General features: G+C 38.9%; 2 protein-coding genes across 2 annotated transcripts; both read left to right on the top strand.

Annotated features, from left to right (window-relative positions):
• The first annotated feature begins 5,449 nt into the window (after window positions 1-5,449).
• Window positions 5,450-5,977, top strand: LOC137741553 (small ribosomal subunit protein eS21y). Its single transcript, XM_068481249.1, has 3 exons — window positions 5,450-5,499; window positions 5,602-5,734; window positions 5,912-5,977. Exons 1-3 carry the CDS (start codon window positions 5,450-5,452, stop codon window positions 5,975-5,977), a joined length of 249 nt encoding a protein of 82 aa, XP_068337350.1.
• A 1,925-nt stretch (window positions 5,978-7,902) lies between these two features.
• On the top strand, window positions 7,903-12,828 carry LOC137742062 (carbamoyl phosphate synthase arginine-specific large chain, chloroplastic-like). Its single transcript, XM_068481808.1, has 3 exons — window positions 7,903-9,487; window positions 9,829-10,521; window positions 11,143-12,828. Exons 1-3 carry the CDS (start codon window positions 8,135-8,137, stop codon window positions 12,691-12,693), a joined length of 3,597 nt encoding a protein of 1,198 aa, XP_068337909.1. The 5' UTR covers window positions 7,903-8,134; the 3' UTR covers window positions 12,694-12,828.
• Window positions 12,829-18,681: the final 5,853 nt, after the last annotated feature.

Genomic DNA, 18,681 nt, shown 5'->3' with positions numbered 1-18,681 from the left:
ACAAATTATGCATACCGCTTCAAAATATATAAACATATATAAGTGATGTGTCACATCCCGGCCCGGGCGGCACCACTTCCCGGGCCCGCTCCACCACCGTAGCACGATATTGTCCGCTTTGGGCCCCGACCACGCCCTCACGGTTTTGTTTCTGGGAACTCACACGAGAACTTCCCGAAGGGTCACCCATCCTGGGAATGCTCTCGCGCGCTACTCGCTTAACTTCGGAGTTCCCATGGAACCCGAAGCCAGTGAGCTCCCAAAAGGCATCGTGCTAAGTAGGGATGGGAATATACATATAAGGATCACTCCCCTGGGCGATGTGGGATGTCACAATCCACCCCCCTTAGGGGTCCGACGTCATCGTCGGCACACACGCGACCAGGGTTAGGTTCTGATACCAAATTGTCACATCCCGGCCCGGGCGGCACCACTTCCCGGGCCCGCTCCACCACCGTAGCACGATATTGTCCGCTTTGGGCCCCGACCACGCCCTCACGGTTTTGTTTCTGGGAACTCACACGAGAACTTCCCGATGGGTCACCCATCCTGGGAATGCTCTCGCGCGCTACTCGCTTAACTTCGGAGTTCCCATGGAACCCGAAGCCAGTGAGCTCCCAAAAGGCCTCATGCTAAGTAGGGATGGGAATATACATATAAGGATCACTCCCCTGGACGATGTGGGATGTCACATGATGCATATTTTTTGAGATGATACTTTAAGATAGTGGCTATTTTTCATTTGGAAAATTAATGATTTTGTCGTTTTAATTTTTTTTTGGATCAAGCTTTGTAGTTTAATTGTATTTTTGCAATGGTCTAACTTGAACTGGTTTGGAAGCTGTTTGGTTCCACTTTTTAGTGTATATTGATTTGTGGAATTGAACTTTAAGTCTTACATGATTTTACGAAATTGAATTTTAACTAATTTTAACGTAATTTGGTTTACCATTTTTTTTAAAAAAAGAAGTAAATTGTCATTTTACCGTTTGAATATAACTTAAGTTGAACCCCTTTAACAAATGTCATAGTTCAAGAAGTAAAACGCTAGTTTACTCTTTGACAAATCTTGAAAAAAAAAAGTTATAAGATTTATTGTGGAGCCAAAAATAATCAAGAGGCGACACGTATATTTTTAGATAAAGAGGACAAAATTACCCTCGAGATACACTGGGTTTCCTACATGTGAGCAGTGGAGAATTATCCATCAACTGAGTCAAGAGTGCCCAAAATAGGTAACAAGTTCAAATTTATCTCATCCATCTTTACTCCATATCCTCTACAAGGAAATCATTCCATAACCTTCAAAACCTTCCATATAAATTAAATTAATTAGGCTAATTATTGGATTAATTCCTAATTAATCCATTAATTACCAAATTAATCATCATTACACCCCAAAAAACATCCAAGGGCCGGCCATGCTCTATAAATAGGACTCCATCTTCTTTGAAAGACTAGTTCCACACTCCTCCAAAACTCTAAAAAACTCTCCAAACACTTTTCTCTCTAAATTCTAACTTTGGCATTGGAGGTGCTTCGGCCAAAGGCCCCCCCATTCATCGTGGACGTGTGAGGCTCTTGGCCTTGACCTAAGGTGTTAATTGTTTTGTAGGTGCAATTTTGTCCAAGAAGAAGAATGCGGAAATTTGCATCCACATTTATCTTGATAAAAAAAACTGAGAAACACCCGAACTCGAGTGAATTGAACTCAATTTAAACTCCAGCCCGAGAAAACCTAAACCCATTGTGAAGGCTGGTTTAGAGACTGGGTTGGCTTTCCAACCTAAGTTGCACCCCTAAAAATAGTAAAATACCATGTTGTCCATGGCAAAACTGAAACCCCAAAACTAAAGCACGAAAGTCAAACAAACAACAAAAACTTCTGGGGTCAAATTTGTAATGATCAGTTGCATTATTTTGGGGTGGAAACGAGAACCCGTCAGACCCCTAACGCACGCACAGCTCAAGGCCATTTGTTCCTTGCACTCTTGAGGCAGCCGCCGCCACCACCTCCACTATGACGGTTGCCAAAGGTGAACTCTTACTCTTCTGGCACATTCTAAATCTTCATGAATCCTATCGGCAATCTCTTTTTCCATTTTATATATATATACTTGTGTGTGTGTGTGTGTATGTATTAGCTTCAAAAGTATATGCTCTAAAATGGCAACTTTGCATTTTTTGAATAATACTTCCATAACTGTCGTTATAGCTTCAAAAGTTTGATTTTATGGTTGTTACGATATGAATGATTTCCTTCCTATTTGGTAGCATGGTGCTCGTTGACTATCATCGATTTATTCTTTCCCCTTGTAAAAATATTTACTTAGCTAATTTGTAGGAATTACGGGATGTGATTGTATCTTTATAGTTTGTAGAAGAACTCTAGCCTAGTTTGTATATTTCAATGATCAATACAGAAGATTATTCATACTGCCATTCTATTCTTAAGATGGTACCAGAGAGTCCAAGTTCCTAGGACTTTTTTTTGTTTCCTTGGTTTCTCTTCGTTTTTTTTCTTCGGGTTTTCTTGTGAGCAAAGTCGTCATTTTCGCCATGGGAGACTCCAAGTCGGTTGAGGTATCGAACGATCCCTCAAGCCCTTTCTATATTCATCACTCTGATAATCCAAGGATGCATCTTGTTTCCACTCTACTTACTGGTAACAATTATAGCACATGGTCTCGTTCAATGCATATTGCCCTTAGCGCAAAGAACAAATTTGGTTTTGTTGATGGTTTTGTAAGTGAATAGTATAAAAATGATTTTTTAGAGTAAAAATATCATTTTCGTTAAAATAAACAGTATCGGAAGTGTTTTGTTAAAATCCTCTTGATTTTTTTTTGGATTTGAATATTTTATTTTATATTGTTTGCTTGACAATTACACCACATTGCATCGTTCAAGTCGGCAGTATTTCCTCTTTTATATTTTTTGGATTTTCTTTTCTTTAAGTAATGTGATTAGAGTGGGAACAGCAACCACAACTAGGAAGCATTTGCTTTAATTTTGTTGTTTATATTATCACTAATTATCCGGCAGTGTTGTCACATGCTTATTTGTCTCCGGCTATATTATATAAATCGGGGTTCTATTTGTGCATCATCTCAAAATACGGTTTAATATGTCGATGAATCGAATTTTTGTGTGAATACGTTTGCGATTGCTTTTTAATTTGTCTAGACTGCACTATGGGAATCAATTAGCTCTAATTTTGATTGTTTGTCCTCAACAAATGATCATCCTCCAAGGGAGGGGAAATATTTCCATGGATTTAAGGAGATTATTCATTTGATTATCAGTTTTGTTGGGTAACTCATAAGAGGAGGTTAGGTCATTTTCAACCGAAGGAGGGTCAGAGAGTTCTCTTTGACCCCATAGCCCTTCAAGAAATTATATTTTAATGAATAGTGTCAGATAATATTTCATATCATCTCCAACTGAATAGGCCAAAGGATCATAGGCCAAACATAGTCTTGTGACAAAAAAAACATCTTCAACCGAGGGGCCATAGGGTCATAGACCAAACATAATTTATTATTTTAATTGAATTAATATAGTTAATTAAATTAAACTATTACATTAAAATAAGATTTTTGGACACAGAAAGATTATTAGAAATGAGGTAAGATAATATAGAATGGTGAAAAATATATAAGAAATGGTGTAAGAGAAAAATAAGAACTTTTTTTTTTAAATAGTCCAAAAAAAAAAAAACAATGGGCTGGGCAAAACAAATTATCCAAAAAAAAAAGTGGGCTGGCTGGAGATGGCCATCCCGCTGGTCTGATTCGGTGCTTTGGCCCGGTAGGGCCCACAAACCCTTTGGCCTAACTCTCGGTTGGAGAAGATTTTCATGTTATTTCAGGTTATTTTCGACCTTATGACCCTCTAGTTGGATCGGTTGGAGATGGCCTTAGAGGTGGGCACGGTCTAATTTGAACTAGTTTGAAATTCAAACAGCAGGCAAGTAAATTACTAATAACATACCGGTTTTGTTCAAATTTTAATAAATTAAGGTGAGAAATCAGTACAAACCCGATTATATATTGTAGTGCGGTTTTATTTGTTAGATCTGGACCTTAGTCTGATTTTATTTTTCTTTAGGCATTTTTTTAAAGTTAGTTAGCAACCCATCTATTGCGACTCGGATCATTCTAAGATAAAATAAATAGATCTCACAATTTATAGATATAATAGGATACAAGTTTAGATAAAAAATAAAAAAAGGGTGTGATATCCACACCTTTTTTTACTTCTCACACACCCTTCTAATTTTCAGCCGTCGGATCGAATGAATTGAAGAAGATCAACGGATAAGAATTAACAAAAAGTGTGTGAGAGTAAAAAGAGGTGTGTGGATAGCACATCCAAAAAAAAAAAGGATTTTTGTCACCCTGCATGAGCATACAAACAAATTTTTTGTTAACATTTAAGAGACGAATATTTAAAAGTGCAACTTTGATCACATCAACTCAAATCCGTCCTTTTAAAAAAGAGTAAATTGTCATTTTACCACTTGAATATAACTTAAGTGAACTTCTACAGATATTATAGGTCAAAAGGTAAGACACTAGTTAACTCTTTCAAAAATCTTAAAAATAAGAAGTTACAAGATTTAGCTTGATAATAAAGCTGAGAAACACTCAAACTCGGACGAATTGAACCCAATTTAAACTCGAATCCGAATAAATCTAAACCCATTACGAAGGTTAATTAGTTTAGAAGCCATGTTGACATTCTAACCTAAGTTGCACCCCTACAAATAGTAAAATACCATGTTGTCCATGGCAGAAATGAAACCCCAAAACCAAAACTAAGTACGAAAGTCAAACAAACACCAAAAACTTCTCGGGTCAAATTTGTAATGATTAGTTGCATTATTTTGGGGCTGGAAACAAGAACCCGTCAGACCCCAAACGCCCGCACAGCACAAGGCCAGTTGTTCCTTGCACTCTTTGTCCATTATAATATACATATATATGTGTGTGTGTGTGTTGGGTGGGGGGGTGGGGGTTGGGGGCAATGTCTCTCGGCATTTTTTGAATGATACTTCCACAACTATCGTTATAGCTTCAAAAGTTTGATTTTATGGTGGGTCGTATTGCCCCATAAATTGTAGCCATTTGTGTCTCTGGAACTTGTATGGAGTTTATAGTCCGCAAGATACTAAACCCTAATCAAGTGACAAACATTTATGCTTGAACAGGTGGAGATTATTGTATTTATGATGGAACGTTGCTATGCATTTCGACTTTCGGATATGTAATTTTGCTAGATTGTTTTTCTTTTTAAAAACAATTTAGCTTTAGAATTTGACGGTTTAGATTCTTGAACACAATGTTTACACATACAATCATAATTTTTGATATCTTTCTCAGCAACCAATTTAGCTTTGTGGGAATTTGGATTTTGTTTTGCTGTTGTAGTCGTTTCGTCGACCAAGATGCAGAACGAAGAGGGCGTTATCACTGAGCTTTACATTCCTAGGAAATGGTATTCAATCCGGTGTAATGAATACTCTGATTGATATCATTGTTTGTTTTTGGGATTTTGATATGAAGTATTCTCCTAAAATTATGTGATCTGTGGATACAGCTCGGCGACGAACAGGTTGATTACATCAAAGGACCACGCCTGCGTTCAGATTAACGTTGGTCATCTGGACGAACATGGCATCTACACTGGCCAGTTCTCCACTTTCGCTCTATGTGGTTACGTCCGCGCTCAGGTTCTCCTTCTTTCCCTCGTTTCAACTCTTTTCATGACATGCCTGTTTTACGCAGTTGTCTAATTCTACTCTGCATTTACACTCTGGTTTGGTTATATGCCAGTTAATTCAGACAGTTGCAATTACGAAGATTGTTAGTTCCGCTTCTGAGTTTTTGTCTCGCTTTTTATTCTTCAGGGAGATGCTGACGGCGGTTTAGACCGACTGTGGCAGAAGAAGAAAATTGAAGCCAAACAAAACTAGAAAGAGATTAACCGTGTTTCTTCTATGGATTTGTGTTCTTGAGAATGGAAGTGTTGAATTTAGTGAACCGATCCATTTTGTTGGGTATTCTTTGCCTTTAGTTGGCAACTGTTTTGAACTATTCCCATTGCTAATATTAATGCATGATGATTTAAAAATTTGTGTTTTAAATGATGCATGAACGTCGGACCAAAAAAGGTCTGTGGATGTAGAGGGACTCCCGTGTAACATGTTGTACATATCCCTCTCAATTTCTCTCGTCACATGATCATTGTCTGACTGTTCATGCAATTAAAAAGATATAAAGAGAGACGAGTTTATTGTCTAGGAAATTAGATAGGTTAAGTTTTTGTCCCGTGAATGACCACGGTGTAGTATTTCAACGTATGGCAAATATTTAATACGTGGTTTACATATTAGGGATTTATGATTAATAAATTTACTGTATCTCTTGAATTGCGTTGTAGTTTAGGGTTTACTGTTTGAAATTTGAATGATGAAATGGTTTATATTTTGCCATCTCTCTGTCACACGACATGTCACTATAGAAGAGAGAATCTAAATATGTCTTGTAACGATTGTATCTCTTGTTTTGTCTCCTAATCTTAACACATTTATCACGTGATTATGATGTACTTTACTTTTTGTGACTAATTCTCATCACGTGATTTCGATGTACTTGTCTTTCCTTATGAATAATAGTCGTTATGTAAAGACTTTACTTTCTGTTTTGAGTTTGAGCTTGGATACCAAATTCCAAACTGTCCATACACAACTCTTGTACATATAGGGTGCATTTGTTCTATCGGACTATCTCGGACTGGACTAACTAAGCTAGATTGGTTTAGACTAGACTAAGCTGGATTGACTTAGTGTTGCATTTGGTGCAGTGTCAGATTAAAAAACAAGATAATTAATAACTATATTATTACATTATATAATACACATCTAATAATATTTTATTATTAATTCAATAATATTTTATTACTAAATCAAGCTTTTTCTTTTTTATTTCTAAAGCAGAATTTCACCTCTCGCTCTAGATAGTTCTTCCCTTTTCTTCCTCTTTAGTTTCGTCCCCCATCACTTCTTTTCTCCATCTTTTTTCCTGCAACACAACATCCTTCAAATCATTTTTCTTGCAAATCGTCCCCGTGCTACTCTCCCCTCCCTCTTTGCCTCTCCATTTCTTTTTGTCGCAAAGCTACTCTCTCCCCTTCTCTACCTATTCTTTTTGAAATTTTATGGGGAAAAGGAAAAAATTTTGGAAATTTTCTGGGAATTTTCGGGAATAAGGAAGAATTTTGCTATTGGGATTGTTGTTGTTATTGTTTTGCATATATGTTTTTGAATTTTGGTGTTGAGATTTAGGCAGTGGGTGGTGCTGGGTTTCAGATCTGGACATGGGTTGGCAAACGGAATCGCCCAAAAGCATTCTTGCAGATTTGCAATTCACAAGACTTGCTGCATGCGATCGTCCTACGCAAGTTTGGAGACGGGATTAGGAATCCCATGGTTTTTGGGGGGTTAGCTAAAGACTAGTTAGGCCCTATTTGAGTCGGGGCAAGTGAGAGCTAGTCTCATTAACTCTTAAGACCTATGGGGAACAAACACGGGACTGGACTAACCCTTAGTCCAGTCTAGTCCAGTGAACTTTAGTGAAGGAAAACAAACACCCCCATACAGTTTTTAGAATATTTAATTATTAAAATTATTGCTTAAGTATATGATGACACGTCAACTCTCTCATTCATATCTATATTGTAACACGTGAATTACTTAACGACTTGAGCACACTTTCTCAAATGGGCAATTGTTGGGTGTCTAGCGGCCGATTATGGGCCCATTCTTGGACAAAGCCCAAATCCAATTAAAGTTTAAAAGCAAAACAAAAGCATTTGATATCATTTTGACAAAACAAAAACCCTAAAATCTCAGGCGTCGCCACACTGTCCTGTTGCATTGTCCTTCCTCACCAGCAAACGAACAAATACTCCAAAACTCCAGTCACTGTGTCACACTTCCAATAGCACAACAAAACTGGATATCCCAAAACCCTAATTCCCCAATCTCCCTCTCTCTCCCCTCTCTCCCCTCTCTCTCTCTCTAACCTCTGAGCCTCCACCGTGACAGCTTCTATTTCCGGCAACAGAAGAAATGGACCGTTGCCTCAGCCACAGCGAGGCTCTCTCCCCGAAGCTTTCAATCTTCGGCAACTCCAAGCCTTATTCGTCGAAACCAAACAGCTTCCGCTTCGTCCTCTACTCCAAGAAGCTCGAAGCGCGAAACGCTGCCGTTCCTTCTCTGCGCCTCCGATCATTTCCGTCGCAGCTCGCCACTTTCAGTAACCGTACGAGTTGTCGCCGAGTCAACTCGGTCCGGTGCAATTCGGTTAATGATGGGGCTGCTGCCGCGAAAGATGGGGCGCCGCCGAAGCTCGGGAAGAGGACGGACATTAAGAAGATTCTGATTCTCGGAGCCGGGCCGATTGTGATAGGGCAAGCTTGCGAGTTCGATTACTCTGGGACTCAGGCGTGCAAGGCGCTGAAGGAGGATGGATACGAGGTCGTTTTGATCAATTCCAACCCGGCCACGATCATGACTGACCCGGACTTAGCCGACAGGACTTACATTACGCCGATGACGCCCGAGCTGGTCGAGCAGGTTCTCGAGAAGGAGCGGCCCGACGCTCTATTGCCAACTATGGGCGGCCAGACGGCGCTGAATTTGGCTGTGGCGCTGGCCGAGAGTGGGGCTCTGGCTAAATACGGAGTGGAATTGATTGGGGCAAAGCTGGAGGCCATCAAAAAAGCAGAGGACCGGGACTTGTTCAAGCAGGCCATGAAGAACATTGGTGTGAAAACCCCGCCATCAGGGATTGCCACGACACTGGAGGAATGTATCGAAATTGCAAATAAAATTGGAGAGTTTCCGTTGATTATTAGGCCAGCGTTTACTTTGGGAGGGACTGGAGGTGGCATTGCTTATAACAGAGAAGAATTTGAGGACATTTGTAAGGCAGGGATTGCTGCGAGTGTGACGTCTCAGGTTTTGGTGGAGAAGTCGTTGTTGGGATGGAAGGAGTATGAGCTTGAGGTGATGAGGGACTTGGCTGACAATGTGGTGATTATATGCTCCATTGAGAACATCGACCCAATGGGGGTTCATACTGGGGACTCTATCACTGTGGCGCCGGCTCAAACTTTGACGGATAAGGAGTATCAGCGGCTGAGGGACTATTCCATTGCTATCATAAGGGAGATTGGAGTGGAATGTGGCGGTTCCAATGTGCAGTTTGCCGTTAATCCCGTTGATGGTGAGGTTATGGTGATTGAAATGAACCCAAGGGTATCTCGTTCCTCGGCTTTGGCATCCAAAGCTACCGGCTTTCCCATTGCGAAAATGGCTGCGAAGTTGTCGGTAGGCTATTCATTGGATCAGATACCTAATGACATTACAAAGAAGACCCCGGCTAGCTTTGAGCCTTCCATAGATTATGTAGTAACCAAGGCAAGTGCTTCTTCATTACCCTTTACACAGTACTCTAATTAGACACTGATTAAACACGTTGTGCTTTATACTTGTTTAGTCACATGTTAGCGATGATGCAATGGTTAGACCTTAGACGGGATCATGGGGCTTAAGCTTTTTTTATTCAAATGTTAGATAATCATTGTTCATCAGCTTCCTGGATTATATGCTAAATCACCATTACTTATGCATGGAGGAATGTCATCAATCATTGTCGTTGTTCATTACATTGATAGAAATACATTTCTGTTTATCCATGCATTTTTAGACCTGGTTTGTATGCCATTTCTTACTTGTTCACGTTGTATTGAATTGTACAGATTCCCAGGTTTGCATTTGAAAAATTTCCAGGTTCACAACCAATTTTGACTACACAAATGAAATCTGTTGGTGAGTCAATGGCGCTGGGTCGCACGTTTCAAGAGTCTTTTCAGAAAGCAGTTCGATCTTTGGAATGTGGTTTCTCTGGATGGGGCTGTGCTAAAATTAAGGAGATTGACTGGGATTGGGAACAATTGAAGTATAGCCTCCGAGTCCCTAACCCAGAGCGTATCCATGCCATATATGCTGCAATGAAGAGGGGTATGAAGGTCGATGATATTCATGAGTTGAGTTTCATTGACAAATGGTTCCTCACACAGCTTAAGGAGCTGGTAGATGTGGAGCAATACCTTCTGGCAAGAAACTTGTCTGATTTAACAAAGGATGAGTTCTACGAAGTGAAAAAGAGAGGTTTCAGTGACAAACAGATAGCTTTTGCCACTAAATCCTCTGAAAAAGACGTCAGGATGAAGAGACTATCACTAGGTGTTGCTCCATCATATAAGCGGGTGGATACTTGTGCTGCAGAATTTGAGGCCAATACTCCTTACATGTACTCTTCCTATGACTATGAGTGTGAATCAGCTCCCACCCAAAGTAAGAAGGTTTTGATTTTAGGTGGAGGACCAAATCGAATCGGTCAAGGGATCGAGTTTGACTACTGTTGTTGCCATACGTCCTTTGCACTTCAGGTTTGTCTCTGATATGTTTATTGCCCACTTGCCTATGTTCCTAAGCAACACATAGATATTTTAACTTTTAATTACTAGGCTGCATTAGCTGAATGCAATTGGTTTTAGATTTATTAGTCATAATAGTGATAGATCCTACTCACGAATCATGCACTATTTTTGGGCAAGTAGGATCGCAGAATTAGGCAGTTACAAATTGAGCAGTCAGACCTTTTTGTCTTCAAAACTGCAATTGGATTGCTGTAGCAAGATGCCAATGGGATTTAGACTTGGGGGCGGTGGGTGTGATACACTTCATTTTCAGTGGCAGTTGATAAGAAATCTGGAGTTGCAATATCATGTATCTGTTATCTAATATAGTTCTATTAAATTTGGTGCGTATGTTTCATCAATGAACTTAATGGAAGAAGGAATTCCTCCTGTGTGATTAATGCACATACATGCAAACATAGTTATACATTGGCCGCCGTTACGTATATTTCTCCTGTGCAATCATAGGTTCCAATCTAAAAGTTTACCTGCTGTTTATATATTTGATGAATAGATGGTGCCTATGCATTTAAGACATGTAAATTGCTTAAATCCTCTATTGATATGCTGCTTCTCCCTTCTCTTCTACAGAAAGCAGGATATGAGACAATTATGATGAATTCAAATCCTGAAACGGTATCCACAGATTATGACACAAGTGACCGTCTATATTTTGAGCCACTGACTGTCGAAGACGTGCTGAATATAATTGATCTGGAAAGACCTGATGGTATCATTGTGCAGTTTGGAGGTCAAACACCGCTGAAGCTGTCTCTTCCTATTCAGCAGTATCTAGATGAGAACAAGCCTGAATGTGCTAGTGGGAATGGACATGTACGCATTTGGGGTACTTCACCGGCTTCCATAGACGATGCTGAGGACAGGGAAAAGTTCAATATAATCCTTAATGAGTTAAAGATTGAACAACCAAAAGGAGGTATTGCCAGGAGCGAAGCTGATGCTGTTGCCATTGCTAAGGACATCGGGTACCCAGTTGTTGTCCGGCCTTCGTATGTATTGGGTGGCCGAGCCATGGAGATTGTATATAGCGACAAAAAACTTGCGACCTACCTCGAAAATGCTGTTGAAGTGGACCCAGAGCGCCCTGTGTTGATTGACAAGTATCTATCTGATGCCATTGAGATTGATGTCGACGCACTTGCCGACTCTCAGGGGAACGTTGTCATTGGTGGGATAATGGAGCACATTGAACAGGCTGGAGTCCATTCTGGTGACTCTGCTTGCTCGATTCCAACAAAAACCATCCCTGCTTCTTGCTTGGACACAATTAGGACATGGACTACAAAATTGGCTAGGAGGCTGAATGTATGTGGGCTGATGAACTGTCAGTATGCAATTACCTTGTCTGGAGACGTTTTCTTACTCGAGGCAAACCCTCGTGCTTCCCGTACTGTCCCTTTTGTGTCCAAGGCGATTGGGCATCCATTGGCTAAATATGCTTCTCTTGTCATGTCTGGGAAGTCTCTTCATGATCTAAATTTCACAAAAGAGGTCATTCCTGCACATGTATCAGTAAAGGAAGCTGTTCTTCCATTTGAGAAGTTCCCAGGATGTGATGTGTTGCTGGGGCCTGAGATGCGTAGTACTGGGGAGGTGATGGGTATTGATTACGAGTTTCCCATTGCATTCGCCAAGGCTCAGATTTCTGCAGGGCAGAAGCTGCCACTTACTGGCACTGTGTTCCTCAGCTTAAATGATTTGACCAAACCTCATCTTGAAAAGATTGCCAAAGCCTTTTTGGGACTTGGATTTAAGATTGTTTCAACTTCTGGGACAGCTCATATTCTTGAATTAGCAAAACTTCCAGTGGAACGAGTGCTCAAACTTCATGAAGGACGGCCTCATGCCGCTGATATGGTTGCTAATGGCCAAATCCAGTTAATGGTGATCACAAGTTCGGGTGATGCACTTGATCAGATTGATGGACGGCAACTGAGGAGGTCCGGCCTTGCTTACAAGATTCCAGTAATAACAACTATTGCCGGAGCTTTGTCAACTGCAGAAGCAATAAAGAGCTTAAAGTCTAGCACTATTAAGATGATTGCACTGCAGGACTTCTTTGAGGATGAGAACAAAGCTGGGAGTGATAAAACATTGCAGTCAGTCACTTCCTCCCTCTGAGCTGACCCAGATTGTCCGGTAAGCAGTTGGGCTTCCTCTTCGTCTCTTTTTATTTTCTCTCTAGTATATGTATCCTCTAATGTTGTTATGAACAGGTCGTTGTTGAGTTAATATTTTTACCAAAATTTTCCCAAATCCAATTTTTTTCCCCTCCCCTTATGTGGAAGCTTTAATTACAAATTTTGGATAGCTATAATGTGGGATTTTAAGGCATTGGTGTGTGTATCATAGATTAGTTCGATGGTGGTACAATAATGGTCTGTTTGTAGGATAGCTATTCTGTGCTGTATGTTATCTCGCTCGGACATATACTTTTTCAAACGGCTCTATAGCGTAGCAAAATCATCAGAAAGCTTCTGCATTAATGAGAAAGTGAATATTCTGATTTACCAAATCTACATCACGCTTCAGATATATTCAAACTTCTACTTGTTTCTGCAGCTTCATTATATCTCGAAATGGTAGTTAACAGCCACAGTTTTCAGGAATCCAGTTTTGGACATATCATATTGGTGTTTCTGCCTGGGCTCACACCCGAGACAGGCTCTTAGGAGAGGATAGATTTACCATTACCTTGCCCCCCTATCGGCCACCACATCGCTTCTGATCTAACATTTTACACTCTTGGCGTGGCACATTAAAGTTTCTTTGGTCACGGGTGTGTTAACTGACCTTGGTCATTTTTGGAATTCTCTTGAGCTAGTAAAACTTGGTATATGTGTAGCAGCTGAATTTGTTTTTCTTTTATATCTGATTGAGCATTTCAGTCATGAACCTAGTTGATAAACAAGACATGGGTGTTTAAAAGACATCTAGACAGAACCTTTACCTAAAACTTTTCCAAATGTAATGATTGTGGTTGTTTTTTTCTTCGTTTTCGCCAAAAAAATCTCTGTATCTGTTATTGGTCCGCTTATGTTATAACACATTTATCGCTGCCATGTCCTCAGTCATGTGTTTCCACCATAACCATTAGTCTTTCCCAACCCAAAGTGACCAGAACTAGATGACCTAATCGGCCATTTTCTCGGCACTGTCAATCGATATTGAATTTAGCTGATCCGGGAAAGGAGTCTAGTGCCATAGGCTGTTGGTTATGTTTGCACTTAGAAATGCTTGGAATTCTTCACTCCTTTTTCCATTTCCGGTGTGTGAGCTCATGGCCTTAATTTTCTTGGTTGTATAATTGCTGAAGTGATTGTTTGATATAATATTTAACGGTTCAGAGACTTTAGCTGCATTGGAATACTTTGTATTTGTATCCTTGTGTACACTGCGGTCAAGCCCAACCGAACCTACTTCAACCGAGTTATTGTCAATTAGGACATTCTCCAAAGACTTTGAGGACACCAGACATGGTTTTTGAAAAGGCATTTCACTTACTACTACGTAATTTTCAATCATTTCTTAACTCCATTTCTTAGTGATGGGCACTGTCTTGATTGGACCGGTTTTGCCCCGAAAAAGCGCGGCAAATCAAATTATAATATATAACGGTTTTGGTTATGTTCGGTTTTTCAAAACTAAAACCCAATTTTTCTTTCACGCTAAGAATAATGAGCGCGGTTTTTTTTTATTTTTATTTTTTTAACAAACGGTATTATCTATACTAAAAAATAAAAGGTGAAGTTAAGCTTCATAATGAGTTAGCAATAATGTGGTTCAAATTTGCATTTGACAAGCATCGAATCTAAGATCTTTATCTTACAAGTAAAGAGAAATACTATTAGGCCGTAACTACTGAATTAAAGATGGAATATAACTTTGCTTATGCCATATTTGCCAAAGGGCTGAAATGACAGGCCCACCACGGCTTCAAATCTTCTGTAATGCTAGCCTCTAATATTTTGGCACGTAGAAATATATTTTCACGCCTACTTGACTTGGAATATTTCAAAATATATCGAAAGTTCTCGTAAATTATCGAGCCATAGAAATATAGAATGCCAATACTAAAAACTGAAAGTAACAAAGAAAATATATATCTATAGGTTTGTGAGGTATAGTACTGCCTGTATATTCTATATATGGCCATATCACAAGTTTTTAATGGCTTATTTAGAGATGCTTACATACCGAAGGTCGCGATTGCTTGCTTTCAAAGGTAAGATACGAACTAGTGTTGGTAAGTGAACGAATTTGTGAATTTTTCGCAGCAGGCGTTCTCGAGGTCTTTAGTCCAATTCAAGCAAAGGAAGGATAGGTTGAACTGTTCCCTCGTGTTTCTCCCTTTGGGGGTGAAAACCTTCTTGAGTGAAGTTCACTCTACTTCTCTTGGCGGGAAGTACTTGTTCCCTTCACCAACCAATCTTCGGATTCAAAAATTGTATGTATATAAGCATAGAAAGCACACCATTTTGATATGGTAGTTGAAAGGAAGGAGAAAATTTTCAGTATGCTGAAACACGGGACGGTATATCATATGTTATTATACAATTGGAGAAAAGTTTTTTCTTTTTTCAAGATAATAATGTGTGGCGTACCACTTTGTGTTTCATGCACACTAAAAAAAAAAAAACTCTCCTGAGAGAGGGTGTATAATGGGTGCCACGTTATCCATCTATTCTTCTATATGAAATGGTAGGCAATGCAATATAAATAAATTTATTTTGAGTAAATTGTAACAAGGGTCCCTTAATTTTAATCAAATTAGAGCAATGGTCCCTCAACTAAAAATCCATTACCATTGGTCCCTCAACTCATCAAAATGTGTAGTTATGGTCCTCTTCGTCAACTTCATTAGAATTTTGTCAAAATAAGTTATGTTGGAATGACCATTGCTCCAATTGGGGCCCCTCAACTTATCGAAACGTGTAGCTATGGTCAATTTTGTCAACTTCGTCAGAATTTTGTTAAAATGAGTTATGTTAGAATGATCATTGCTACAATCGAGTTAAAGTTAAGGGACTATTGATTCAATTGGATTAAAGTTGATGGACCATTTCTCTAATTTGATTAAAGTTGAGGGACTAATGGTAATAAATTTTTAGTTGAGAGATCATTGTTCCAATTGAGTTCAAGTTACGAGACTATTACTATAATTTATTCTTTTATTTTGTAAGAGTGTGACTGATTTTAGTTCGGAATTTAAAATCAGTGGGTCTCCCAGTGACAGCCTGTGCATATTAATGAGGTTTACAAGCTTCGATTGTCTCTCAACTGAAAATTTAAGACTGTTTTTGGTCAAGTCTCAAGAGAATTTTTGGTCATGGTCTAAATTTGTATTGTTCACATGGCGTAAATGCAATGAGCAATTTTTGGGTGCCCTACCTTCAAGAGCACGGCAACCTAACCATGCAAACCCTACCCATGGAATGTCCATGGATGAAACTAATCTGGATCGTCGGATGTTGTCAAAGAACCCCCAACATGATTAAAGTGTTTATGTTCAAATTGCATTTAAGAAGTATTCAACCTAATTAAAATAATTCAATGTACGAAGAGCAATGAAAATGAGGTTTAATTGAATGCCCAGATTACCAATGCCGTATAGCACAAGTGCACTACGGAGATTCTTCTTACGACCACCATGACTAATCTAATGGAGTACATTTTCCCCTTGGCAATAATACACTGTTTCTAACTCAAATTAAGGGTGTGGATTTAAGGCCAGGTGGCAGTACTGAGTACTACAGGTGTTTTAGTTGACGTAGTAGTACTAACTGTTATAAGTGTTTTAGCCGTTTGATTTTATTTTTATATTCATTAAATCTTCTATTTTTAATCTCACTCATTCATTTTCTGTCTAATTCATCACTTACGTGCTATTGAAGAAAAACTATTAATTAAGTAGGACATTTTGTTTTTGAAAGAGAACGATAGTTTTATTAAAATAGAATTATGTGAAGTCTAGGCTTTTAGGTTAAGCTTTTAGGTTTGGCTTTTAAATTTGGCTTTCCTTGTCAACATTGTAATTATCCCACATGCTCAATCTATAACTCGTTTTTAAAGATTTTATCGAAAATTAGCATCAATACCATAACACATTAATTTGTAAGAAAAAAACACAGATGGCTTTCTATAAATAACTCTCCTTTGATAACATGAATGCATCTTTCTAACAAGGATGAAACTCACATGTATTTCCCATCACCAAATTGGGGTAGAGGTGACGGTGGGCTCCGATCGGGTCGGCCACCAGCGGATAGGTTGAAGAGGATTGTCTTTAATTCCTCATCCACTTTACTGGAATTCGATCGATTAGATTTGAATTTGGAGAGGAAAATTGAAGGAAAATGGAAACAAAATCATGGGAACAGGCTGGTCGTCGGTGATTTCAATGGGTTTTACTGTGGTCAGTGGCGGTGGTGGAAGTCTGATGGCGAAGCTGGTGGTGCTCTGTTACGTCTGTGACCCATCTGCAAAAGAGGGATCGAGAGAAGCAAAGAGAGAGAGATGAGAGAGAAGAGGAAAGAGAAGTAGAGATGAGAGAGAAAGTGCCCCCAAATTTACTTGCAATTGAGTTAGCCGGTTTCCCCTATTCCCAAGTTCTTAACTTTTGCCAACCGTTCGATTGGACAAGAATCAATCCAAGCCGTTGGATTGTCGTAGCATGCATTAATCCATATCACTCAATGTTAAAAAAAAAAAAAAATAGTATTGTGACCAGCCTAGGCGTTTTCTTCGATGGGCCTATCAAGAAAAGGAATTGGATCCTCTTTGAGGTAAATCTTCGGGATCCTTTCGACTCAATAAAACGGATCGTTAGATTTTGATCTAACGGTTACAATTATTATAATTTTAAAAGGATTCCTTTGTTTGTAGCCGTTGTATCAAAATTCAACAACCTGTGTTAATGTATCAGGAGGATCCCAAAGATTTGCCGAAATGATCCAATTCCTCAAGAAAATTGCTAATTTATGTTTCTTAGTTTCTATTTGTTTATTATGACTATACGATGTGAATTAGAGGAGTACTAGCCAAATATTTGATTGCTTGGCATGCTTACTTGATTGTTTTACAAAGTATTATATATATATATATATAAGCATTATAATAATTTTAAGTTCCATGAAGCTATCGCCTCACGTTTCAAGATTATCCATGAAATGCTTTGCTTTGCCTTTGCTTACATTGTCGCTAAAGATTTTCGTGGTGAGGTATATTTTTGTACCATGTCACTTATGGCGGGGAGGATTGCTTTCCGCTCTGTCATTGAGCCACCGGAACAAAAAGCACTGAGTTTTCATATTGCTTCTTACATATAACATTTTGGCTGGATCTTTTTGTTTGATTTTGTGCATAACCAAATCTACTACCAATATTTTACATAATTACCATTTTGAGGGATAAATACTTACTCTTGTTATTCAGTTATGTATCTTATATATTGCGTAGCATGCATGCTGATGTGGTGTATCAAATTTACACAAATTATATTTCTTGTGAAATATGATATAATACATCGCGCATTGTACCAGATACATACACAATACTTTTTACATTCTTAAGATTATGGCAATCAAAATGATATCCTTAAACTCCTCTCATACATATGACAAAATTATGTAGTAGCTAGCTAGCATCCGTCCATTATCTTAGCAGAAGAAAACGATTTGCCAATGATCAACGCTGAATATTCAATGTTTCATAAATTTATGGGAGGAAAAATCCGCTTACGTTTACAGTCTGCATGGTCTTAATGCCAGCTTAATATGAACTCAATTGTTTCCATCCGGACTTTGTCTGAACTCATTGTTTCCATCCGGACTTTGTGTGGCAGTTCAAATGGCTAGCAAACTATATAAAAGTACATGTTGGAATATGTTAAGGTCCACACGCATAAGACTCTTGAAGAGAAAAAAATAAATATAGTTGTTAGTGGGGTGAGGTGGAGGAGATGGAGATGGATGAAAGCAAACACAAGTCCAACTGCTTCCACTGCAAAGTAGAAGATTAAGAACTGGCAGACTGATGAGTCACTTAAATATTAATTATTTAAGAACCGTAAAAAGAATCTAATTATTTGGTTAAGAAACGAATTATGCT

The sequence above is a fragment of the Pyrus communis genome, chromosome 8 (genome assembly GCF_963583255.1).
Source record: "Pyrus communis chromosome 8, drPyrComm1.1, whole genome shotgun sequence".
NCBI lineage: Eukaryota > Viridiplantae > Streptophyta > Magnoliopsida > Rosales > Rosaceae > Pyrus > Pyrus communis.
Note: the sequence above shows the minus strand (reverse complement) of the source record. Positions and strands in the feature narration are given on the sequence as shown.